Source organism: Canis lupus, chromosome 3 (genome assembly GCF_011100685.1).
Source record: "Canis lupus familiaris isolate Mischka breed German Shepherd chromosome 3, alternate assembly UU_Cfam_GSD_1.0, whole genome shotgun sequence".
Taxonomy (NCBI): Eukaryota; Metazoa; Chordata; class Mammalia; order Carnivora; family Canidae; genus Canis; species Canis lupus.
The window spans coordinates 84,435,979-84,454,537 of record NC_049224.1 but is presented as its reverse complement, the minus strand read 5'-3'; the positions used below and the strand labels follow the sequence as shown (position 1 = coordinate 84,454,537).

The following is an 18,559-nucleotide window of genomic DNA, read 5'->3' as shown; positions in this document are numbered from 1 at the left end:
AATGTCTGTTCTGAAAGAATGCCAGACTCTTAATGTCTAATAGAAAAGGCATAATCTTTACCTTGTTGTGTTGGTGGTCCTCCAAGAGATGCTCTATTGTCTGTCTTTGCACCACTGATTCCTCTTCCTGAAAAAAACCTTTTCATACTTATGTCTGCTTAGAGACTCCTATTCATCTTTCAGACACAGCTTTATGCCATCACATTTTCTGAGAAGTCTTTCTAACATTCTCTCCCCTACTTTCCATCACCATTATAGTTAGATATTTCCTTCTCTTTTTTTCCGTCATAACAAGGGCAGGAGCAGAGGCCCAAAAACAGAGAAATGTACCATACTTCTTCTGTTTTGGCTGCCACCCTTTCCAGGTTGAGTGCCTGAGGACAGAACTTTTTTTCCTCTTCACCATCTGTAAATGTCAGTATCTTGTACAGTGTCTAGATGCTTAATAAGCCATAAAATGTTAGGAATGTTCTTTGAGGTCTTTCATTTCCTGAGAATACATTTCTTTTTTTTCTTCAGTTAAAGAGGTAGTGTAAGTTTGCATAAAATACCAAACAAATATATGTACTAAACTTTAAATAGTCTCTGATACTAAAAATTTGGGCTATTTTCTTTTTCAGAGATTGCTTTTTATAATTTATTACTCTTAAATATCTATATTACTAGAGCTAATATAAAATACTCTAAAAATATCCTGTTGTGTTATTGGTAAGCATAGCATTTTATAAATGCTTATGTATTTTATAGAATAAAATTAAGCTATTAATATAAAAATTACCCTTATCACTATAACATTGTTAAATTTTAACTCTTCTATCCACTTTTTCTTTCATTTTATATGGATAAATTACACTAAAAATTACTGAAACCAAACACCATAGACTGGAATTAGGAGGACTAGTTCAATCACTAGCCAGTTCTGTAATTTTGGCTAAGGCAGTTAACTTTACCAGATCTCATATTTTTAATGTGCAAATAAAGCACACATAGTAGATATTTCTAAGGTCCATCAGGTCTCAAATTCTCTGATACGTCATTTTTTCTCTCAAAAGTAGATTTTTGTCAGCACTGTTACATGTTAGGAATTATAAATGTTGAGTTATTTATGGCATTTTTAAAAAAAGACTTTATTTATTCATGAGAGACAGACAGAGACAAAGAGAGACAGAGACATAGGCAGAGGGAGAAGCAGGCTTCGTGCAGAGAGCCTGATGTGGGACTCGAGCCCAGAGTCCTGGGATTATGCCTTGAGCCAAAGGCAGACGCTCAACCACTGAGCCACCCAAGCGTCCCTATTTATGGCATTTTGAAGATGTATTTCTTTATGGAAGCATACAGCACTGAAATTAGAATTTTAATGACTTGCTTTTATAAAATATTTATTAGCTTTCTAGCATTGGTCATGAAGGATGTTTATTGTTAATTTATAATAAAAAGCATTACAAATGCAATTACTAATTACTATTTAGAATAGCAATTAAAATGAAATTCTCTGGGAATTTATGAATTATACCAATAATGTAGATATGAGTGTGTTTGCAGTATATATTATCTAAAGAAATATTTTCTTTGATTTTACCTCACTTTTTTATGTTAATAGAAATGTAAACCCACAATTTTTAAAATAGCAAATTAAATAAATAATAGCAAATTGAAATCACCCAGGGTACCTCGGTGGCCCAGTTGTTTAAGCATCCGACTCTTGGTTTCAGCTCAGGTCATGATCTCAGGGTTGTGAAAGCAAGCCCTGTGTGGGGCTCTGCACTCAGCAGGGAGTCGGCTTGACACTCTCTCCCTCTCCATCTGCCCCTCCCCCTTTCGTGCACATGTGCATGCTCTCTCTCTAAATTAAATAAATCTTTAAAAAATACAAAATAAGTTAAAATCACTCAAAATTATTAAGACTTCCCTTTTTGGAGCAATTTTAGGTTCATAGCAAAATGCTAGGAAGGTACAAAGATCTCATATACCTGCTGTGTCCCACACATGCATCGTCTCCCCAGTTGTCAACACCCCCCACCAGAGTAGCACATTTGCTACAGATTGGTGAACTTATATTGACATATCATAATCACCCAAAGTCCAGTGTCCACCTTAGGGTTCATCTTGGTGTGTACATCCCAAGGGTTTGGACAAATGTATAATGGCAGGTATCTATCCTCACAGTATCATATAGAATATTTTTACTGCCTTCAAAATCCTCTCTATACCACCTATTCATCCATTCCCCTCCAACATGCTAGCAATTACTAATCTTTTTACTGTCTACATGATTATGCCTTTTCCAGAATGCCATATAGTTGGAATCATGAATTATGCAGCCTATTCAGATTGGCTTCTTTCACATAGTAAAATGCATTTAAGGCTCCTCTATATCTTTTCATGACTTGATGGTTCATTTCTTTTTAGTGCTGAATAATATTATATTGTCTGGGTATACCACCATTTATCCATTAACCTAGTGAAGGACATCTTGGTTGCTTTCAACTTTTGGCTACTATGAATAGTGATAGTAGTTACTATCTGTAGTTAGATAGTAGTAATTAGGTAGATAGTAGTTACTATCTGTAAACATGAGTGCAAGTTTTTATGTGGACATAAAATTTCAACTCCTTTGAGTAAATGCCAAGGAGCAAGATTCCTGGATTGTATAATAATAGAATGTTTAGTTGTTTTTTTTAAGATTTTATTTATTTATTCATAGAGACCCAGAGAGAGAGAGAGAGAGAGAGAGAGAGAGAGAGGCAGAGACACAGGCAGAGGGAGAAGCAGGCTCCATGCAGGGAGCCCGACATGGGACTCGATCCCGGGTCCCCAGGATCACACCCCGGGCCACAGGCGGCGCCAAACTGCCGCACCACTGGGGCTGCCCCTAGAATGTTTAGTTTTATAAGAAACCACCAAATTGTCTTTCAAAGGGGCTGTATCATTCTGCACTGAGACCAGCCAGGAACATGAGTTCCAATTGTTCCACTTCTACCAGCATTTGGTATTTTCAGTGTTCTAGATTTGGGCCATTCTAATAGGTGTGTAGTGGCATTTCATTGTTCTAATTTGTATTTCCCTGATGACATATGATGTGGAGTATCTTTTAATATGCTTGTTTGCCATCTGTATATCTTCTTTGTTGAGGTGTCTCTTTCTTAGTTAGCCTGGCTAGAGGTTCATCAGTTTTACTGATCTTTTCAAAAAACCAACTTTGTTTTTGTTTTTAAGATTTTATTTATTTTAGAGAGAGAGGGCTGGATGTGCACACATGTGAGTGGGGGGAAAGGGAAAGGGAGAGAGAATCTCAGCAGACTCCCTGCTGAGTACACTTGATCCCACAACTGTGAGATCATAACCTGAGCTGAAAGCAAGAGTCAGACACTTAACCAACTGAGCCACCCAGGGCCCCAGAACCAGCTTTGGCTTTGACGATTTATCTGTATTGATTTTTCTGTTTTCAGTTTCATTTATTTCTGCTCTAAATATTATGATTACCTTTTTCTATTTACTTTGGATTTAATTTGCTTTTCTTTTTCTAGTTTCCTAAGGTGGAAACTTAGATTATTGATGTTAGATTTTTCTTATTATCTAATATATTCATTCAGTGCTATAAATTTATCTTTAAGCACTACTTTCAGTGCATCCCACAGATTTCCATGAGTTGCATTTTCATTTTCATTTAGTTCAAAGTATTTTAAATTTATCTTGAGAGTTCTTATTTGACCCACAAGTATATTGTTTAATCTTCAAATATTTGGTCATTTTCCAGCTGTCTTTCTGTTTTTGATTTCTAGTTTAATTCCATTTTTTAAAAGAATTTATTTATTTATTCATGAGAGACACAGAGAGAGAGGCAAAGACACAGGCAGAGGGAGAAGCAGGCTCCATACAGAGAGCCTGCCGCAGAACTCAATCCAGGGACTCCAGGATCACATCCTGGGCCGAATGCAGGCGCTCAACCACTGAGCCATCCAGGTGTCCCTAGTTTAATTCCATTTTGATCTGAAAGCAGACATTGTGTGACTTTCATTCTTTTAAATTTGTTAAGGATGTTTTATGACCCAGAATTTCATTCATCTTGGTGAATGTTCATCATGAGCTTGAGAAGCATGTGTATTCTGCTGTTTGTTGAATGAAGTAATGTATAGATGCCCATTATATCCAGTTAATTGATGGTGTTGTTGTGTTGAACTTTATCCTTACTGATTTTCTACCTGCTGAATCTGTTCATTTCTGATAGAGAAGCAAAAGAGTTTTATTTCCATCAGAAATATATGGTTTATTTAATAAATGAGAGTGATAATTAACCATTTTCCTGAAAGAAAACAGACTTTTTGTTTATGACATACAAAAGTAAATTTCAGATACATTATATTTAAATAAAAAATAACGATTTTAGAAAAAAAAATATTTCTATAAACATGTGGTGGGATAGGCTTGCCTAAGGTAAGCAAGAAAACCCAAGACATAAGGAAGTTTTAAAAAAATTTGCCCGTGTATACCATCAGTAAGAAACAACACCTTTGGGCAGCCCCGGTGGCGCAGCGGTTTAGCGCCACCTGCAGCCCGGGGTGTGATCCTGGAGACCTGGGATCGAGACCCACATAGGGCTTCCTGCATGGAGCCTGCTTCTCCCTCTGCCTGTGTCTCTGCCTCTCTCTCACTCTCTCTGAATGAATAAATAAATAAATCTTAAAAAGAAAAAAAAAAAAAGAATCAACACCTTTTTTTGAAGAAAAAGTATTTGTAATACAAATGACAAAGGGTTAATCCACATTATGAATAGCCCAAAAAATTAGTAAAATAAATATAATCTAATAGGAAAGTAGGTGTTATGAAAGGCAAATCATTAAAGTAGAAATCAAATGCCTAGTAAACATAGGATAGGATGTTCAACTTTATTGTTATTTGGGAAAGCGCAAATTAACACAGTAGTAAGACTCCAGTTTTCATCCGTGAGAAAGTTAAAAGAGGTGAGGATATAGGTAAACTGTGTTCTCATATGTTGCTGGTGGGAATTTGAAATGGTGATTTTTGGAAAATGGTCAGGCAAACTGTAGCTAAAGATAGATTTAACCTTTGCCAGTGTATCCCACAGATACAAAAGCACATGTGAATAAAGATATTTATTACAGTGTTACTTGTAGTGACAGGCAAATTCTGTATCCATATATAGCAGAGTTATTAAATAGTGATCTATGCCACAGCTTTAAAAATATTAATGTGTATGTAGCTATTAAGAAGAAAGATAGGGCAGCCTCAGTGGTGCAGCGGTTTAGCACTGCCTGCAGCCCGGGGTGTGATCCTGGAGACCTGGGATTGAGTCCCGTGTCAGGCCCCCTGTGTGGAGCCTGCTTCTCTCTCTGCCTGTATCTCTGTCTCTCTCTCTCTTTCTCTATGAATGCATAAATATAAAAAAATCTTAAAAAAAAAAAAGGAAGAAAGATAGATGTATACCTGTTACGTAGAAGGCTGACCCTGTTATATGGCTAAGTTAGAGAAGCTGAATATGAGTATGGTATGATTTCAGTTTATGTTAAAAAAAAAAAAATGACGACCCAAATCCCCACATACAAGTATGTATTTATACAGCATAGAGAAAGCTATGGAAGAAAACAGATTACAAATTCTAATAAATACAATACAAATAACATTAGTTTCTTTGGGAAGGTAGAATGGAAAAAGGAAGGATTATTTTTTCTTTATAGCTTTATATTGTTAACAGTCACATATCAGTTTGTGATTTTAAATTTATTTTATTTTTAAAAAGAGGCATTACTCTAAACTTACTAGCTTTTCCATTCTAATGTTTCCTAGAAAACATTGGAGTATAATACTAGGCTCTTTATCAGTTGTCTTTATCAATTGGTATTTTAATTAGATACTGTTCCTGTTTTTAAGAATGTTATTTTACTCTAGGAGAGAAATTAATTCAATAGATACAGTGGGAGTTTAATGAAATAACAAAATAATCTTGCCTCAGTTGAGAAATCAAAACATCATAAATAAGAGCGAAGTAAGGCATTTTATTAAAATAAAATGACTAAAAATAGCCAGTAAATCTCCAGATTATCTTCAGGCAAAGGGCACTTTTGACCCAAATCAGAGAATTGTGTATTAAGCATCTTTCAAGATTAAGAAATCATATTTCAGGAAACATAGAGTCAGACACCATCCTGCCAAGGCAGCTGCACACAGCAGATCTTCTTTGTCCCATACGATCCTGTCCCGTAGCTCTTACTTGTCTGAAGGAATGTCTTCAGCAAGAATCATACAGAGTGGCGTGTACTAGTGGAGCCAAGCAGTTTGGATATGGGCAGATACCAGGGCTAAAAGTGCCTGAGAAAGGACTGGAGGGATGTGTAGGAACACAAGGCCAGCTAAAGCAATGAGATGATACTTCCATCTATCTTTAAGACAGCTGTAATCTGCTTGATCCTTACCTTTTTTTTTTGAATGCCCTGACCAACAATTAACCTGATGCTTAACTGGATTATAGTCTAAAATCCCTCCTCCCATTTTCCCTCCCTCCTTCCCTGTTTTTCCTTTTCTCCCTTTTTCTCTGCTTTCCATCTTCTATCTCTTTTTCTATGTCTGATTCTTTATTAAATTAAGCATTAGCCTGATCTTTTCACTGTGTACCACTAATCAGATTTTATGGTGTATTAGACCATATTCTGATATTTTAAAACCTGACTTCTTTTGTATACTGTGATTAATTTTACTAGCAGGGATGATTTAGTATGTTTAACCTTTTTATTTTGTAATAATTTAGATATTAGCAAAGCAGTATAGAGTAGTCCTTCTGGGTTTTTGCATAGGTTCTGGGGCCAGGTTTCCTGGGATCAAATCCTACTACCTTTGTGGTCTTGGTGGACAGCTTTTTTCCTCAAGATCTGTTTCTCAAATATAAATGGGAATAATACTCATTGAACTATTTTATTTTGTTGGTATGGGATTAAATGAGTTAACCCATGTATGGTAGGTAAAATAGTTTCTGGCACCTAATAATTAATAAGTATTGTATTTGCTATCAAAGTTAAATTATAGTTAATCAATTTAGCAGACAATTGATTGAATACCCACCAAGTACCCAGATCTTATGCTAAGTGATGGGATTAGGTATATTTATTGAGTATCTACTATTGGCGAGGCATGGAGGATGTAATAGTGAATAAAATGAAGTCTTCAGAATGTTTATAATACTATTAATGATGATTATATATTAAAATTTGAGGCTGACTTTATTAATGTGATTGACCTTAAATTTTGTTTGTTTGTTTTACTTTTAATCTAGGATATCTTGTATTATGAGCAGCTTAAGACAAATGTGATACAACATGACCTTTTGGTGGACAGTCTAATCTATAAAGTAAGTAAAGGTGTACATAGTTTTTTCATTTCAGTAATATCATTAAACTATCGAGAGTCTTTTAACACGGGCCTGTACTTTGTATAACACATGTTAACCTTGAAAAATAATTGTAAGCGATCATTGGTTGTACTTGTAAAGTTAAGGTTCATCTTCAAGATTTGTAGTCTTCAGTCAATACTGTCCTCCTTCCCTTTGAAGCTGTCCTCATGATCCTTTCCTGGTACTCCTGTTTTTTTATTAAAAGAATGATAAACATTTTGTGTTCCTATATATTCAAGTTTTCCACATAAACCGAATAAAAATGCAACTAAGAAAAACCAGACTATATTTTTCACAGCCAAAATCAGACTAATATTTTTATCTTATTTGTATCATGATTCCTTAGGGCCTATTTCATTTTCTTGTATTGAATTCATTTTTTATCTTTTATAGTTTCTAGACATGGTTAAGTACATCTCAAGTTTTATGATAGGGATACATTGAGATTTTGTCTCCAGGCATCTGATACTGAGTTGAGGGTTGACATGTAAATGGTATAAGCATGAGAGAGGATACGACCAATTCTGGATTAATAATTGGGCCATTTAAAAGACTTGGATTTTAAATTAAGGACTTGTAAGATAGAGAAGGCATATTATTTCAGGTCTCAGAAATGGGAGAGAGAAAATTACACATTGGGGACCTAAAGATTTTTATGGGTAAAGCATGACCAAGGTTAATAATAACTACTACTAGCATTTAATGACTGTCTGCTGTGCCATATAGTGTTCCAAACTCTTTACATAGATTGTCCTTGATCCTGAAAGCCACCTGAAGAGTAGCAGATACCAGCATTTAGATATCATTTATAGATAAATGATCTTTTTCTTAGGAAAAAGCCTTACATTCTGTAAAATCATACATTAAAGATACTAGAGCTGATAGGGAAAATAGGGTTCGGATACTTTTTGCAACTTTTTAAACAGAGTATTAACCAACAATTATTGATAGTTTGGAAGATGAATGGGACAGCTCCAGCGGGCTGCTCCTACAGGAGCTATTAAAAATGTACAAATAAAAAAAATGTACAAATATAATAAAATAGAATGCTAAAAGACTGCAGATTGAAGTGGTGTACTGGGCCACCAAGAGAAAGTACAGGAACTAAGAGATGTGCTGGGGCCAGGGTGTGCCTGCCTGGAGAGCGATCGCCTCCTACAGTCATTCTTTTTTTTAAAGATTTTTATTTATTTATTCATGAGTGACACAGAGAGAGAGAGAGGCCTCTAGAGACACAGTCAGAGGAAGAAGCAGGCTCTATGCAGGAAGCCTGATGTGGGACTCCATCCCGGGACCCCAGGATCACGCCCTGGGCCAAAGGCAGGCACTAAACCGCTGAGCCACCTGGGCTGCCCTTATTTTTTATTTTTTATTTTTTTAAGATTTTATTTATTTACCCCTACCACAGGGAGCCTGATACAAGACTTGATTCTAGGACCCTGGGATCACACCCTGAGCCAAAGGCAGACACTCAACCACTGAGCTACCCAGGTGCCCTAGAATCATTCATTCTTAATTTTCTTGAAATACAATTATAAGGGCTGATGCCTGTGCAGCAGGTGAGCTGAAGGCATTTTTCCTTTCTTGCTGAAGGTTGTAATTCTACCTATAATTTCAGCACGCTGATTAAAAGTTGCATGTGAACCCACACAATTTCCATGTTATAATAGATAACCTTCCCTACCATTCCCTTACCCATCAGCCACATACTGACATGTGTTATAGCAAAATAGGAAGTACTATTACTTTACCATTTTACAGAGGAGGGAACTGAAGTAAAGAGAAATTAGTTAAATTCCCATATTAAATAGCAAAGTCACAATTTGATGTAGGTAATCTGACTTCACAACCATACTTTTTATAAAAATCACTATTCTCTACAAGAAGCAAAGTCTTGACCCTCTCAGAAATTTTACATAGATTTGGATCACAGGTACTATTGTTAACTTTAAGGTCAAATAGTCATGCCCAGAGGATTATTTTAGCACCAGCAAAAGGGATGTTTTGGGCTTTAAGACTTTTCAACCTCTTTTTCTATTCAAATCAAAGAAGACTCACAAGAGAAGTAATTCACAAAGTCGGGAGGGCTAGCATGAGAATTCTCTTTGCTGCCAAAATGAATTTCAGTTTGAATCAGTAAAGAAAGAGATAAACAGTTTGTACCTGAAAAATTGAATGTAAGTTTTAATAGAATCAATCCTGACTGTCCACAGCATGAGTATTTTTAGGAAGCTATCTATCTCTGGTTGTTCCCAACTTGTATATTGAGCTTCGCTGATCTTTTTGGAGCAACTCCAAACATTATTAAAGTCAGCTTTTGAGGGAATGGGCATTTTAAAAAATTATTTGAAGTTTCATTATAGCTCCCTGTGGCGACTAATTTTTAATTTAACTGAAAATAAAGTAGAATTATGTTAGTGCTTAAAGGAATGGATGGAACAAGCCAATACTAAATTTAGAATATCATCAAACCCTAAGCTAAATTATTAAATGTTCTCTCTGGATTGTATTCCCCAACCCCCCAAGGTTGCCCTGTATCCACACTTTCTACAGTTTTATACCACTTACTATGACCTGACAGTTTATGCCAGTGGTTCTCAGCTTTTTCTTCATTACCTCCCTGAAGAGAAAAATCAGTTTTTCTCTAGTATAAAAAAACCCTAAACACCAAAAATAAGATTTGGAAGTCTATAAACCATTGTAATATGTAAAATTTTTTGGCCTCCAAGAACTAATTCTCACCCTCTTAGAGGTAGGTAGTATCATCTCTATTGAGAATGCATGTTCTCTACCTCTATCCATATTATCTTCTGATTAGAAGACTGACCCCTTTCTTTTCTCTTAATTTTAGTGTCTTTAAGTTTTTCTAGACTTTGCACACATTCACTACTCTAGAATCATCCATGATTCATGTTATCCTTCCTTGACTGCCAGTTAGCTCCACAGCCTGGTTGGGAAATTTTTAGATTGAGCAATTTTATCTTGGATTTCTTCAGTATTTCTGATTGTTTTTGTATTTCTACTATGTATGTATCCTTGCCGGTAAGATTATAGAATTCTTGAAGATAAACAATTGTTTGTTGGGTAATATGCAATGACCAATGACTTACAAGTGAATAATCACAAAGGTATGGAAGATGTTTGGTGTTTCAGGGAAGTAGCAAGAATGTGGACTTGAACAGTAGAGGGTGATTTGAAACAGTAATTTGGGGATCCCTGGGTGGTGCAGCGGTTTAGCGCCTGTCTTTGGCCCAGGGCGCGATCCTGGAGACCCGGGATCGAATCCCACGTCGGGCTCCCGGTGCATGGAGCCTGCTTCTCCCTCTGCCTGTGTCTCTGCCTCTCTCTCTCTCTCTGTGACTATCATAAATAAATAAAAAATTAAAAAAAAAAAAAAAAGAAACAGTAATTTGGGCTGACTTATTATGGTTTCTTCTGGATATTATGATTGCATCTGCTTATCCAACTGTAAAACACTTAAATATTAGATTAAAAGAAGATAAAAATTAAAATAAATAATAGGGAATTACTAATGGAACCTAAAAAGTTGTGAACAATTTGAGGTCCAATAATGTGTCACATATATTAGTCAAATAAATTTATAGCAGTGATGAAATCTAATTGAGGCATTTATAATCATCTATGAGTAAAATTATTGTATTAGTTCTCAACAATGCATTTATGTCCTAGTACTATAGACATATTTCTTTAGGTTCTTTTCAATACTCTCTACCTTTAATTATAGGATGTGAAGTTGACAGCAAGCAATGATGATTATTATTTTGTATTTGAAGATTATTTATATCAGGTAAGTTGAAAAATCAAAATATATAATGTGCTTGTTTTAAGTGCTCTAACTCAGCATACTTTAGGAGATAACTCTGTTTTTAACTGAATCCTCCTGAAATCTAAGCCATGTTTGCTTTTTTATCAAATATTCTAAGTTTAGAATAAGGTTAACTTTTTTTCCTATGTGGAATTGGGTGGGAGAACAAGAGTTCTCAAATGAGTGTTTGGACTGTTTCTTTTGGTAATATTTGCTATGACCAGGAGAGGTATAGGCACAGATTCTTAAAGTGGGTGTGAAACTAATACTTAAGCCATCCCAAGATGTTTAGAAAAAACATTTTGCATGACCCTTTTCTATTAAAAGTATTGAATAAATAATTAAATGTTTTGAAATCAGTTTGAGGAGTCTTGATTATTCTTTTGATCATTTCATTTGCTGATGTAGATATTTAGGTCCCTACTTAAGACTCTTTCATATCTACTAAAATTAAAACAGCTTGTCATGAATAAAAAATACGTAATTTATCTTGAACTCCCTAGATGATGTTCTTTTTAAATCTTAAAAGATCGGGATGCCTGGGAGGTTCAGTGGTTGAGCGTCTGCCATCGGCCCAGGCCATGATCCCGGGGTCCTGGGATCAAGTCCCACATCAGGCTTCCTGCATGGAGCCTGCTTTTCCCTCTGCCTGTGTCTCTGCCTCTCTCTGTGTTTGTCTCTCATGAATGAATAAATAAAATCTTTAAGAAAAAATGAAAAAAAATCTTAAAAGATCACATATATTTATTAATAATTTGATTTTGAGTGTCAATATAAATGTCATGGCGAAAATATCTAGTTTCCGCTTAGTAATTTCAGCTTGATTAATATAAATTAGTTCCAGCTGTTTGGATTAGCAGATTTCTGTTGGTAATAGAGGTGGTAGTATATATCTGGTTTTTTGTTGTTTTTTTAGTTTTTATTTATTTATGATAGTCACACACACACACACACACACACACACACACACAGAGGCAGAGACATAGGCAGAGGGAGAAGCAGGCTCCATGCACCGGGGGCCCGACGTGGGATTCGATCCCGGGTCTCCAGGATCGCGCCCTGGGCCAAAGGCAGTCGCTAAACCGCTGCGCCACCCAGGGATCCCTGTATCTGTTTTTTAAGAAAAAGATAGACTTAAAAAAGATTCTCTCAAGGTTTAATATGTCATTTATTCGAAGAACTGAAACCCGAAGACTTTATTTATAAATTAAATTTTGAAATAACCCTAGAAATAAATTTAAGAGGATTTTAATAATTTCACATATATGATTAGTTTTTTATTTTAAAAAACAATAAAGATTTAAAATTCCATTTTTAATGTAAAGTCAGTTATTAATTAAAATTTAGAAACTACAAAAATCTGAAAGTTTATTTACATACGTCACCAGTGTACACTCCAGTGTTTAGGTGTTAGAATCAGTAAGATTTTTAATATACAGGTAAAGTTAATATTTCATTTAGATATTAATGTTATTTTACTGATGACTTCTAAACTTAAGAAAGTTGAATAGATATTATCACTTTTGGAATGGTAGCATGGAACTATTCCCAGCAGAAAAATCCATAACTGGTGAAAATTATTTTTAAAACAACACCATTTAGAGTATCTGAAAATGGTCCTAAGGTATATATCAAGTCAGAAAAAAAGACACTATTTACAAGCAGCTACTAAATCCCAGTAAGAACAGTCTGTGGCACTTGAGCCATGTCTCCCTCCCATCAGCCCTAGATCAGTTAAGACAGAAGCTTCAGTTCATTTGAGTGTGACCAAGAAGATGGGGTTCCCTTTCTCTCTAGCTTCCAGTCAAGGGCTATAGTAGCTCTACAGAAGGTGTAGGTAGACAGTATTTCTCATATCCTTTAGCTCTTTGTTGCAGATGCTAAATTCCAGAATATTGCTGCCAGGAAGTCAGAAGCTCCCTTCTTTACCTAACCTCCATGCACAGGCCAGGGCCCAAACGCTCTACTGCTCTCAATAGGCTGAGAATACCAGGGCCCCATTGCACTCACCCCAGTTTGCTCACTGGGAGAGGCAAGCCAAGAACACCAGAGGTTACTGTCCCCAAGCAGTGCCCTTCTCACAAATCAGAAGTGGGCCACTGTCCCTACACCTAGCTCCAGAGCAGTGACTCAGAGATTTTGCCCAGTGACATCAGAGACTCGTGAAGCTGTCCACAAAGAACTGACTTTAAATGGAGTGTGGGAAAGTTCAAGCCTAATGGACTTCTCTAAAACAATGGAGATTTTAGGGATCCCGGGGTGGCTCAGCGGTTTGTGCCTGCCTTCAGCCCAGGGCGTGATCCTGGAGTCCTGGGATCGAGTCCCACGTCGGGCTCCCTGCATGGAGCCTGTTTCTCCCTCTGCCTGTGTCTCTGCCTCTCTTTCTCTCTGTGTCTCTCATGAATAAATAAATAAAATCTTTAAAAAAAAATGGAGATTTTAATGATAGACAATTAAGAGGAGACCATTAGCTTCATAAGAGTAACAAGCTAAGCCACAAACTACTAGTTTACAGAGAGACCAGAGAAAGAACCAACTGGGAAAGAACTATCTTGCAGGGCAGTAACAAATTTCAAAGACTGGCCTCAAAAATAACTTCTGTAAAAGATTCAGAATTTAATTGGATCAAACTGTGGTACAACTAATGCCTGAGAAGGTTGTTGAAAATAGTAGAGCAATCCCCTGGTGGTTAGTGGAGCCTAACATCTGGTTGTGATACTGGGGCAGAAAGCTTAGCAGAGAGGTCAGAGACAGAGACCGAGAGAGCCCTGATAAAACTTGTGCTATGGAGGAGTGACTGTATACACAAAGCTGCACCCTCTGAGAGGTTTCACACTATGAGACAAATGAACTTTGATAAAATATTCCACCCAGTAAACAAATAAACAAGCAAACTCATGTTTGATGTAGTCTCATTTATTTTTGCTTTTGTCCCTTGTGCTTTGGGCATCATATCCAGGAAAACACTGCCAAGACCAATGTCAGGGAGATTTTCTCTATGCTTCCTTCTAGGCGTTTTACAATTCAGGTCTTAAATTTAAATCTTTAATCCACTTTAAGGTCACTTTTGTGACCAATGTAAAATAGGAGACCAATTCCATTTTTCTGCATGTGATTATTCCCAGCACCATTTATTGAAATACTATCCTTTCGGGGGCACCTGGGTGGTTCAGTGGTTGATCATCTGCCTTTGGCTCGGGGTGTGATCCTGGGGTCCTGGGATTGAGTCTCGCATCAGGCTCCCCATAGGGAGCCTGCTTCTCCCTCTGCCTGTGTCTCTGCCTCTCTCTCCGTGTCTCTCATGAATAAATAAATAAGATCTTTAAAAAATAAAATACTATCCTTTCTGCATTGAGCATTCTTGACTCCCTTGTTTAATATGAGTTGACTGTATATGCAAGGGTTTACTTCTGTGCTCTTAATTCTATTCCATTGGTCTGTGCGTGTATTTTTATGCCAATACCATATGGTTTTGAGTGTAGTAGCTTTGAAGTATAGTTTGAAATCAGGAAGTGTAATTCCTCTGGCTTTATTCTTTCTCAAGATTGCTTTAACTAATCAGGGTCCTTCGTGTTTTTACACAAGTTTTAGGATCAGTTTTTCTATTTTTATGAAAAATGCCATAGGAATTTTGATAGGGATTGCATTGAATCTGTAGGTGGGTTTCGGTCATATGGACGTTTCAACAATGTTATTTCTTCTGATCTGTGAATGGGGATATTTTTTCCATTTGTGTCTTCAATTTCTTTCATCAAAGTCTTAGACTTATCAGTGTATAGACCTTTCAACTCCTTGGTTAATTTTATTCCTTAGTGTCTTATTCTTTGGGATGTTATTGTGAACGGAATTGTTTTCTTTCTTTCTTTTTTTTTTTTTTTTAGCTGTTTTTAGTGTATAAAAATGCATCTGTTTTCTGTATGTTGGTTTTGTAGCCTACAACTTTACTAAATTGGTTGGTTAGTTAGTTCTAGCAGCTTTTTGGTGGAGTCTTTAGGATTTTTTATGTATATAATATTGATGCAGGCAGGCTGGGTCTGAGGACTCAGAGGGGGTCCCACTGGACCAGCAAAGAGGGGTCCTCCTTGGCTTTACACAGGATGGAAATAAAACACGAGCCAGCAAGAAGTGAAAGCAGAGTTTATTGAAGGTATATAGAGAGAGCAGATACATAAAGAGTGTCTGAGTGATTCAGAAAGGAAAAGAGGGAGTCTTTGCTTGGGGTCTGAGGTTTTTATTAACAATTGTGGTCTGGTACATGTGTCTTCTCAGGCATCCAGGAACTGGTCAGAATGATGACAGGGTCCAGAAGTCACTTATTCCCTGGAGCCAGGAGGTCTTGATGTCAAGGTGTTTAGTGACAGTGGTCTGTAATATGCACATAATGCCCTCTCCTGGTCACTCCTTAGATGTTATCTATTGTGCTGGAAGACTCCAAAGAAATCATTAATTCTTTGTCCCTTACAAGGAGAACATACATCAAGGCACGTGTAGGTCAGGGGTGTAGGTCCTATCAAGTATAGAAGCTGGAAAAGAAGCAAAGGGCAAAAAGCAACTTTTTTTTTTTTTTTTTTTTTTTTAATGGGGTCCCTTTGGTTTCCCGGTCTCATTCCCTGCTATGGGATTTTTATCCTCCTTTTTCTTACAAGGTGTTGAAGGGCGAAGGTCTCATCTTCTGTAGCTTCTTCAGGCTGAGAGGGATTGTAGACCTTGCCTACTGAGTCATATAAAAATCCCAATGAAGTGAAGGGCTCCTACTTGTGGATTATCAGAGATGTTCTTCAGGCCTAATCCTAAGAATAGAACGCCTCCCAGAGAATACTTGTTCTGATAATTTTTCTGACATATTTATGCAGAATACGCAACAGCAAAAGCTCCCACAGCAAAGCAGCAGCCCTAGTGTAACTACTGTTACTATTAGTAAAAGAAGCTTTTTCCACCAAGACCACCCATTTCCGCCGTACCAGGAAGAAATCCAATCATTGAGGGAACCAGAGGAGTCAGACATTGCTTCAATTTGGGTATGCATGTCTGTTAAAAGTTCAGATACGTTAGCTGAGTTATCTGGGATATATACACAACATTCAGTCTTAATGATAGCACAGGTTCCTCCTTGAGCTGCTGTTATTATGTCTAAGGCCATCCTATTCTGTAATACAGCCTTTCTCATCAATGCAACTTCAGAATTTAAGAGGACAAGCGCATGCATAGTATCATTAAGAGCGTGTGTGGTATAGTTTGCGAGGGCCTCTACGTGCCAGATTATGTCTTCTATTCCCAGTTGGGGCAGGAAAAGACCTACCAGGTGATCATACCAGTGGAAGACTGACCGCGTCCAGCGATGCAGTAGATGGGGATAATTTGCAGGCATAGATATTTCTTTACGCAATTTCCCTTGCATCCAGGGAAAGCCCAGGGTACAACGTCCTATCCATCCAGGGGGTAGCCATGGCCACAAATTTGTACCACATAGCCATTGAGTTCCATTGGGTGCTAACCATCTGATGCTTGGTCGTCTTATCCAATCAGTAGCAAACCAGTCAGTTGCTTGTAAAATAATGATATGGTTACAAGCTCTTGAGGAGAGCCATCCTAATTCACGGGTGCTGTTAGGCCAGGCGTCATAGGTATGATTTCTTTGCTCCCAGCATAAAAGAGCTTTCTGATTTAATTGGCCTATGGTAGGAGTAAGCCACATAAATTCGTCCCATACTTGAAAATAACCATCCTCAGTATATCTCATATTACTAGTCTTACTTATTCCCCACAGTGCTTTCTTACTTTGAATCTTAGAGTTGGCGAATTCAGTCATGATTTTGGCAGTCTGGAGGAAGGAGAAAGGTTTTCTGTGGCCTGGAGAATTCCAGGTAGCATTTACCATGGGCCAATGAGAGACATTGCTGTTAGTGATAGAGATGTCCCTATATATGCTTGTATTTGGCTGGATTACCATATCTTTTATATATTGGTGTAAATAATGCCAGTCTGTGCCTTGTAAAGGAGAAACCCACCACGGGAGGCCTGAGCTGCTGGACAAAGGGAGGAGGCCACAAATCCAGCAGGAACTTTTCTGTAAACTCTCAGCGTAGTGTTGAGCCCATTGCAAAAATAAATTGGGGCTATTTGCTTTTCCTAGGGATAGGTAAGATAAGAGTAAATTCAGAAAAATGAAAGGTTTAAAAAGCGTCATCGAGCCTTACTTATTGGTCCTTTAGTGAAGCAACTTTAGGCTTTTCCTCAGGGTCGCAGGTATGGGTGGGTTCCAGGAGCTTCGGGTAGACACTGCAGCAGGTATTTTCTTGAAAAGATAGTTTAAATTGTTCACAGGCTCACAGGCATATGTGTCCCCTTCTTCCCTTGGAGGCAGCATCAGAGTTGGCTCCTGCAGAGACTCAGGAGAGATAGGTTTGATTCTGGACAAGTGAACCGAGCTAGATACCTTTAAGTTTTACTGCTATGGGGATGCTGAGTAAAAGTTGATTAGGCCCTTCCCACCTTGGTTCCAGCTGGTCTTCAGGTGACCCCTTTTTCCATGTTTTCAATAATACCTTGCTCCCTAATGGTTATTGGCACAGACTAGGGTTTAGAAGTATTTTATGTCCATGCTTTTGGAGAGACTAATGTTACCCAGATTAGTAACCTATTTTAAAATTTGATTAGTATCCTCAGCAAACCATAAAGTTGCAGTGAGAAAAGATTTCCTATATATCAAAGGGGCTCAGTTTAAGACTTCCCGTTGGAGCCACTCTTATTCTTAGTAAAGCAATCAGTAACATCTTATACCATGTTTCAGGAGTTCCTTGACAGTTTTGTCAAAGTTTTTTTAAAGATATAGTTCATTTTGTCCACTTTTCCTGAAGTTTGAGGCCTCTGTAAGGCATGGAGTTGATAGCAGATCCCTAAGGTCACTGGTAATTGTTATTTTAGCAGTGAAAGAGAGTCCATTATCACTTTGCATACTCCAGAGAAGTACAAACCTAGGTATGACTTCCTTTAACAAGATCTTAGAAACCTCTAAAGCCCTGTCTGTCCTATAGGGAAGGCCTTTACCCACCATGTAAATGTATCCATATAAAGCAGCAGATATTTCTATCCCAAATAAGATGGTATTTGAGTGAAGTCAATTTGCCAGTGTTCCCCATGGTAAGTGCCTCTTTGTTTCACTGGCATAATTAAGAGGGAAGGCATAGGGAGAGAGATCCTGGTCATCTCTAACACAAATATCACATGCTCTGGTAACTTCTCATATGGTTTTGGTTAGATTCTTTCCTCTGAATACTTGCTGCAATAGATTTTCCATAGTGTCTCTACCAAAGTGAGTGGAATCGTGTATT

General features: G+C 37.3%; 2 protein-coding genes across 2 annotated transcripts in view; one reads left to right on the top strand and one right to left on the bottom strand.

The window, feature by feature from the left end:
* Positions 1–18,559, top strand: part of TBC1D19 (TBC1 domain family member 19) — a 119,223-nt gene that overhangs the window by 45,251 nt on the left and 55,413 nt on the right. Inside the window, exons 12-13 of the mRNA XM_038533709.1 lie at positions 7,286–7,360; positions 11,148–11,210. Of these exons, the coding sequence (XP_038389637.1) occupies positions 7,286–7,360; positions 11,148–11,210 (138 nt within the window). The remainder of the gene's footprint in view (positions 1–7,285; positions 7,361–11,147; positions 11,211–18,559) is intronic.
* Positions 15,994–17,415, bottom strand: CAR1 (syncytin-Car1). Its single transcript, NM_001305592.1, has one exon. It carries the CDS (start codon positions 17,413–17,415, stop codon positions 15,994–15,996), a length of 1,422 nt encoding a protein of 473 aa, NP_001292521.1.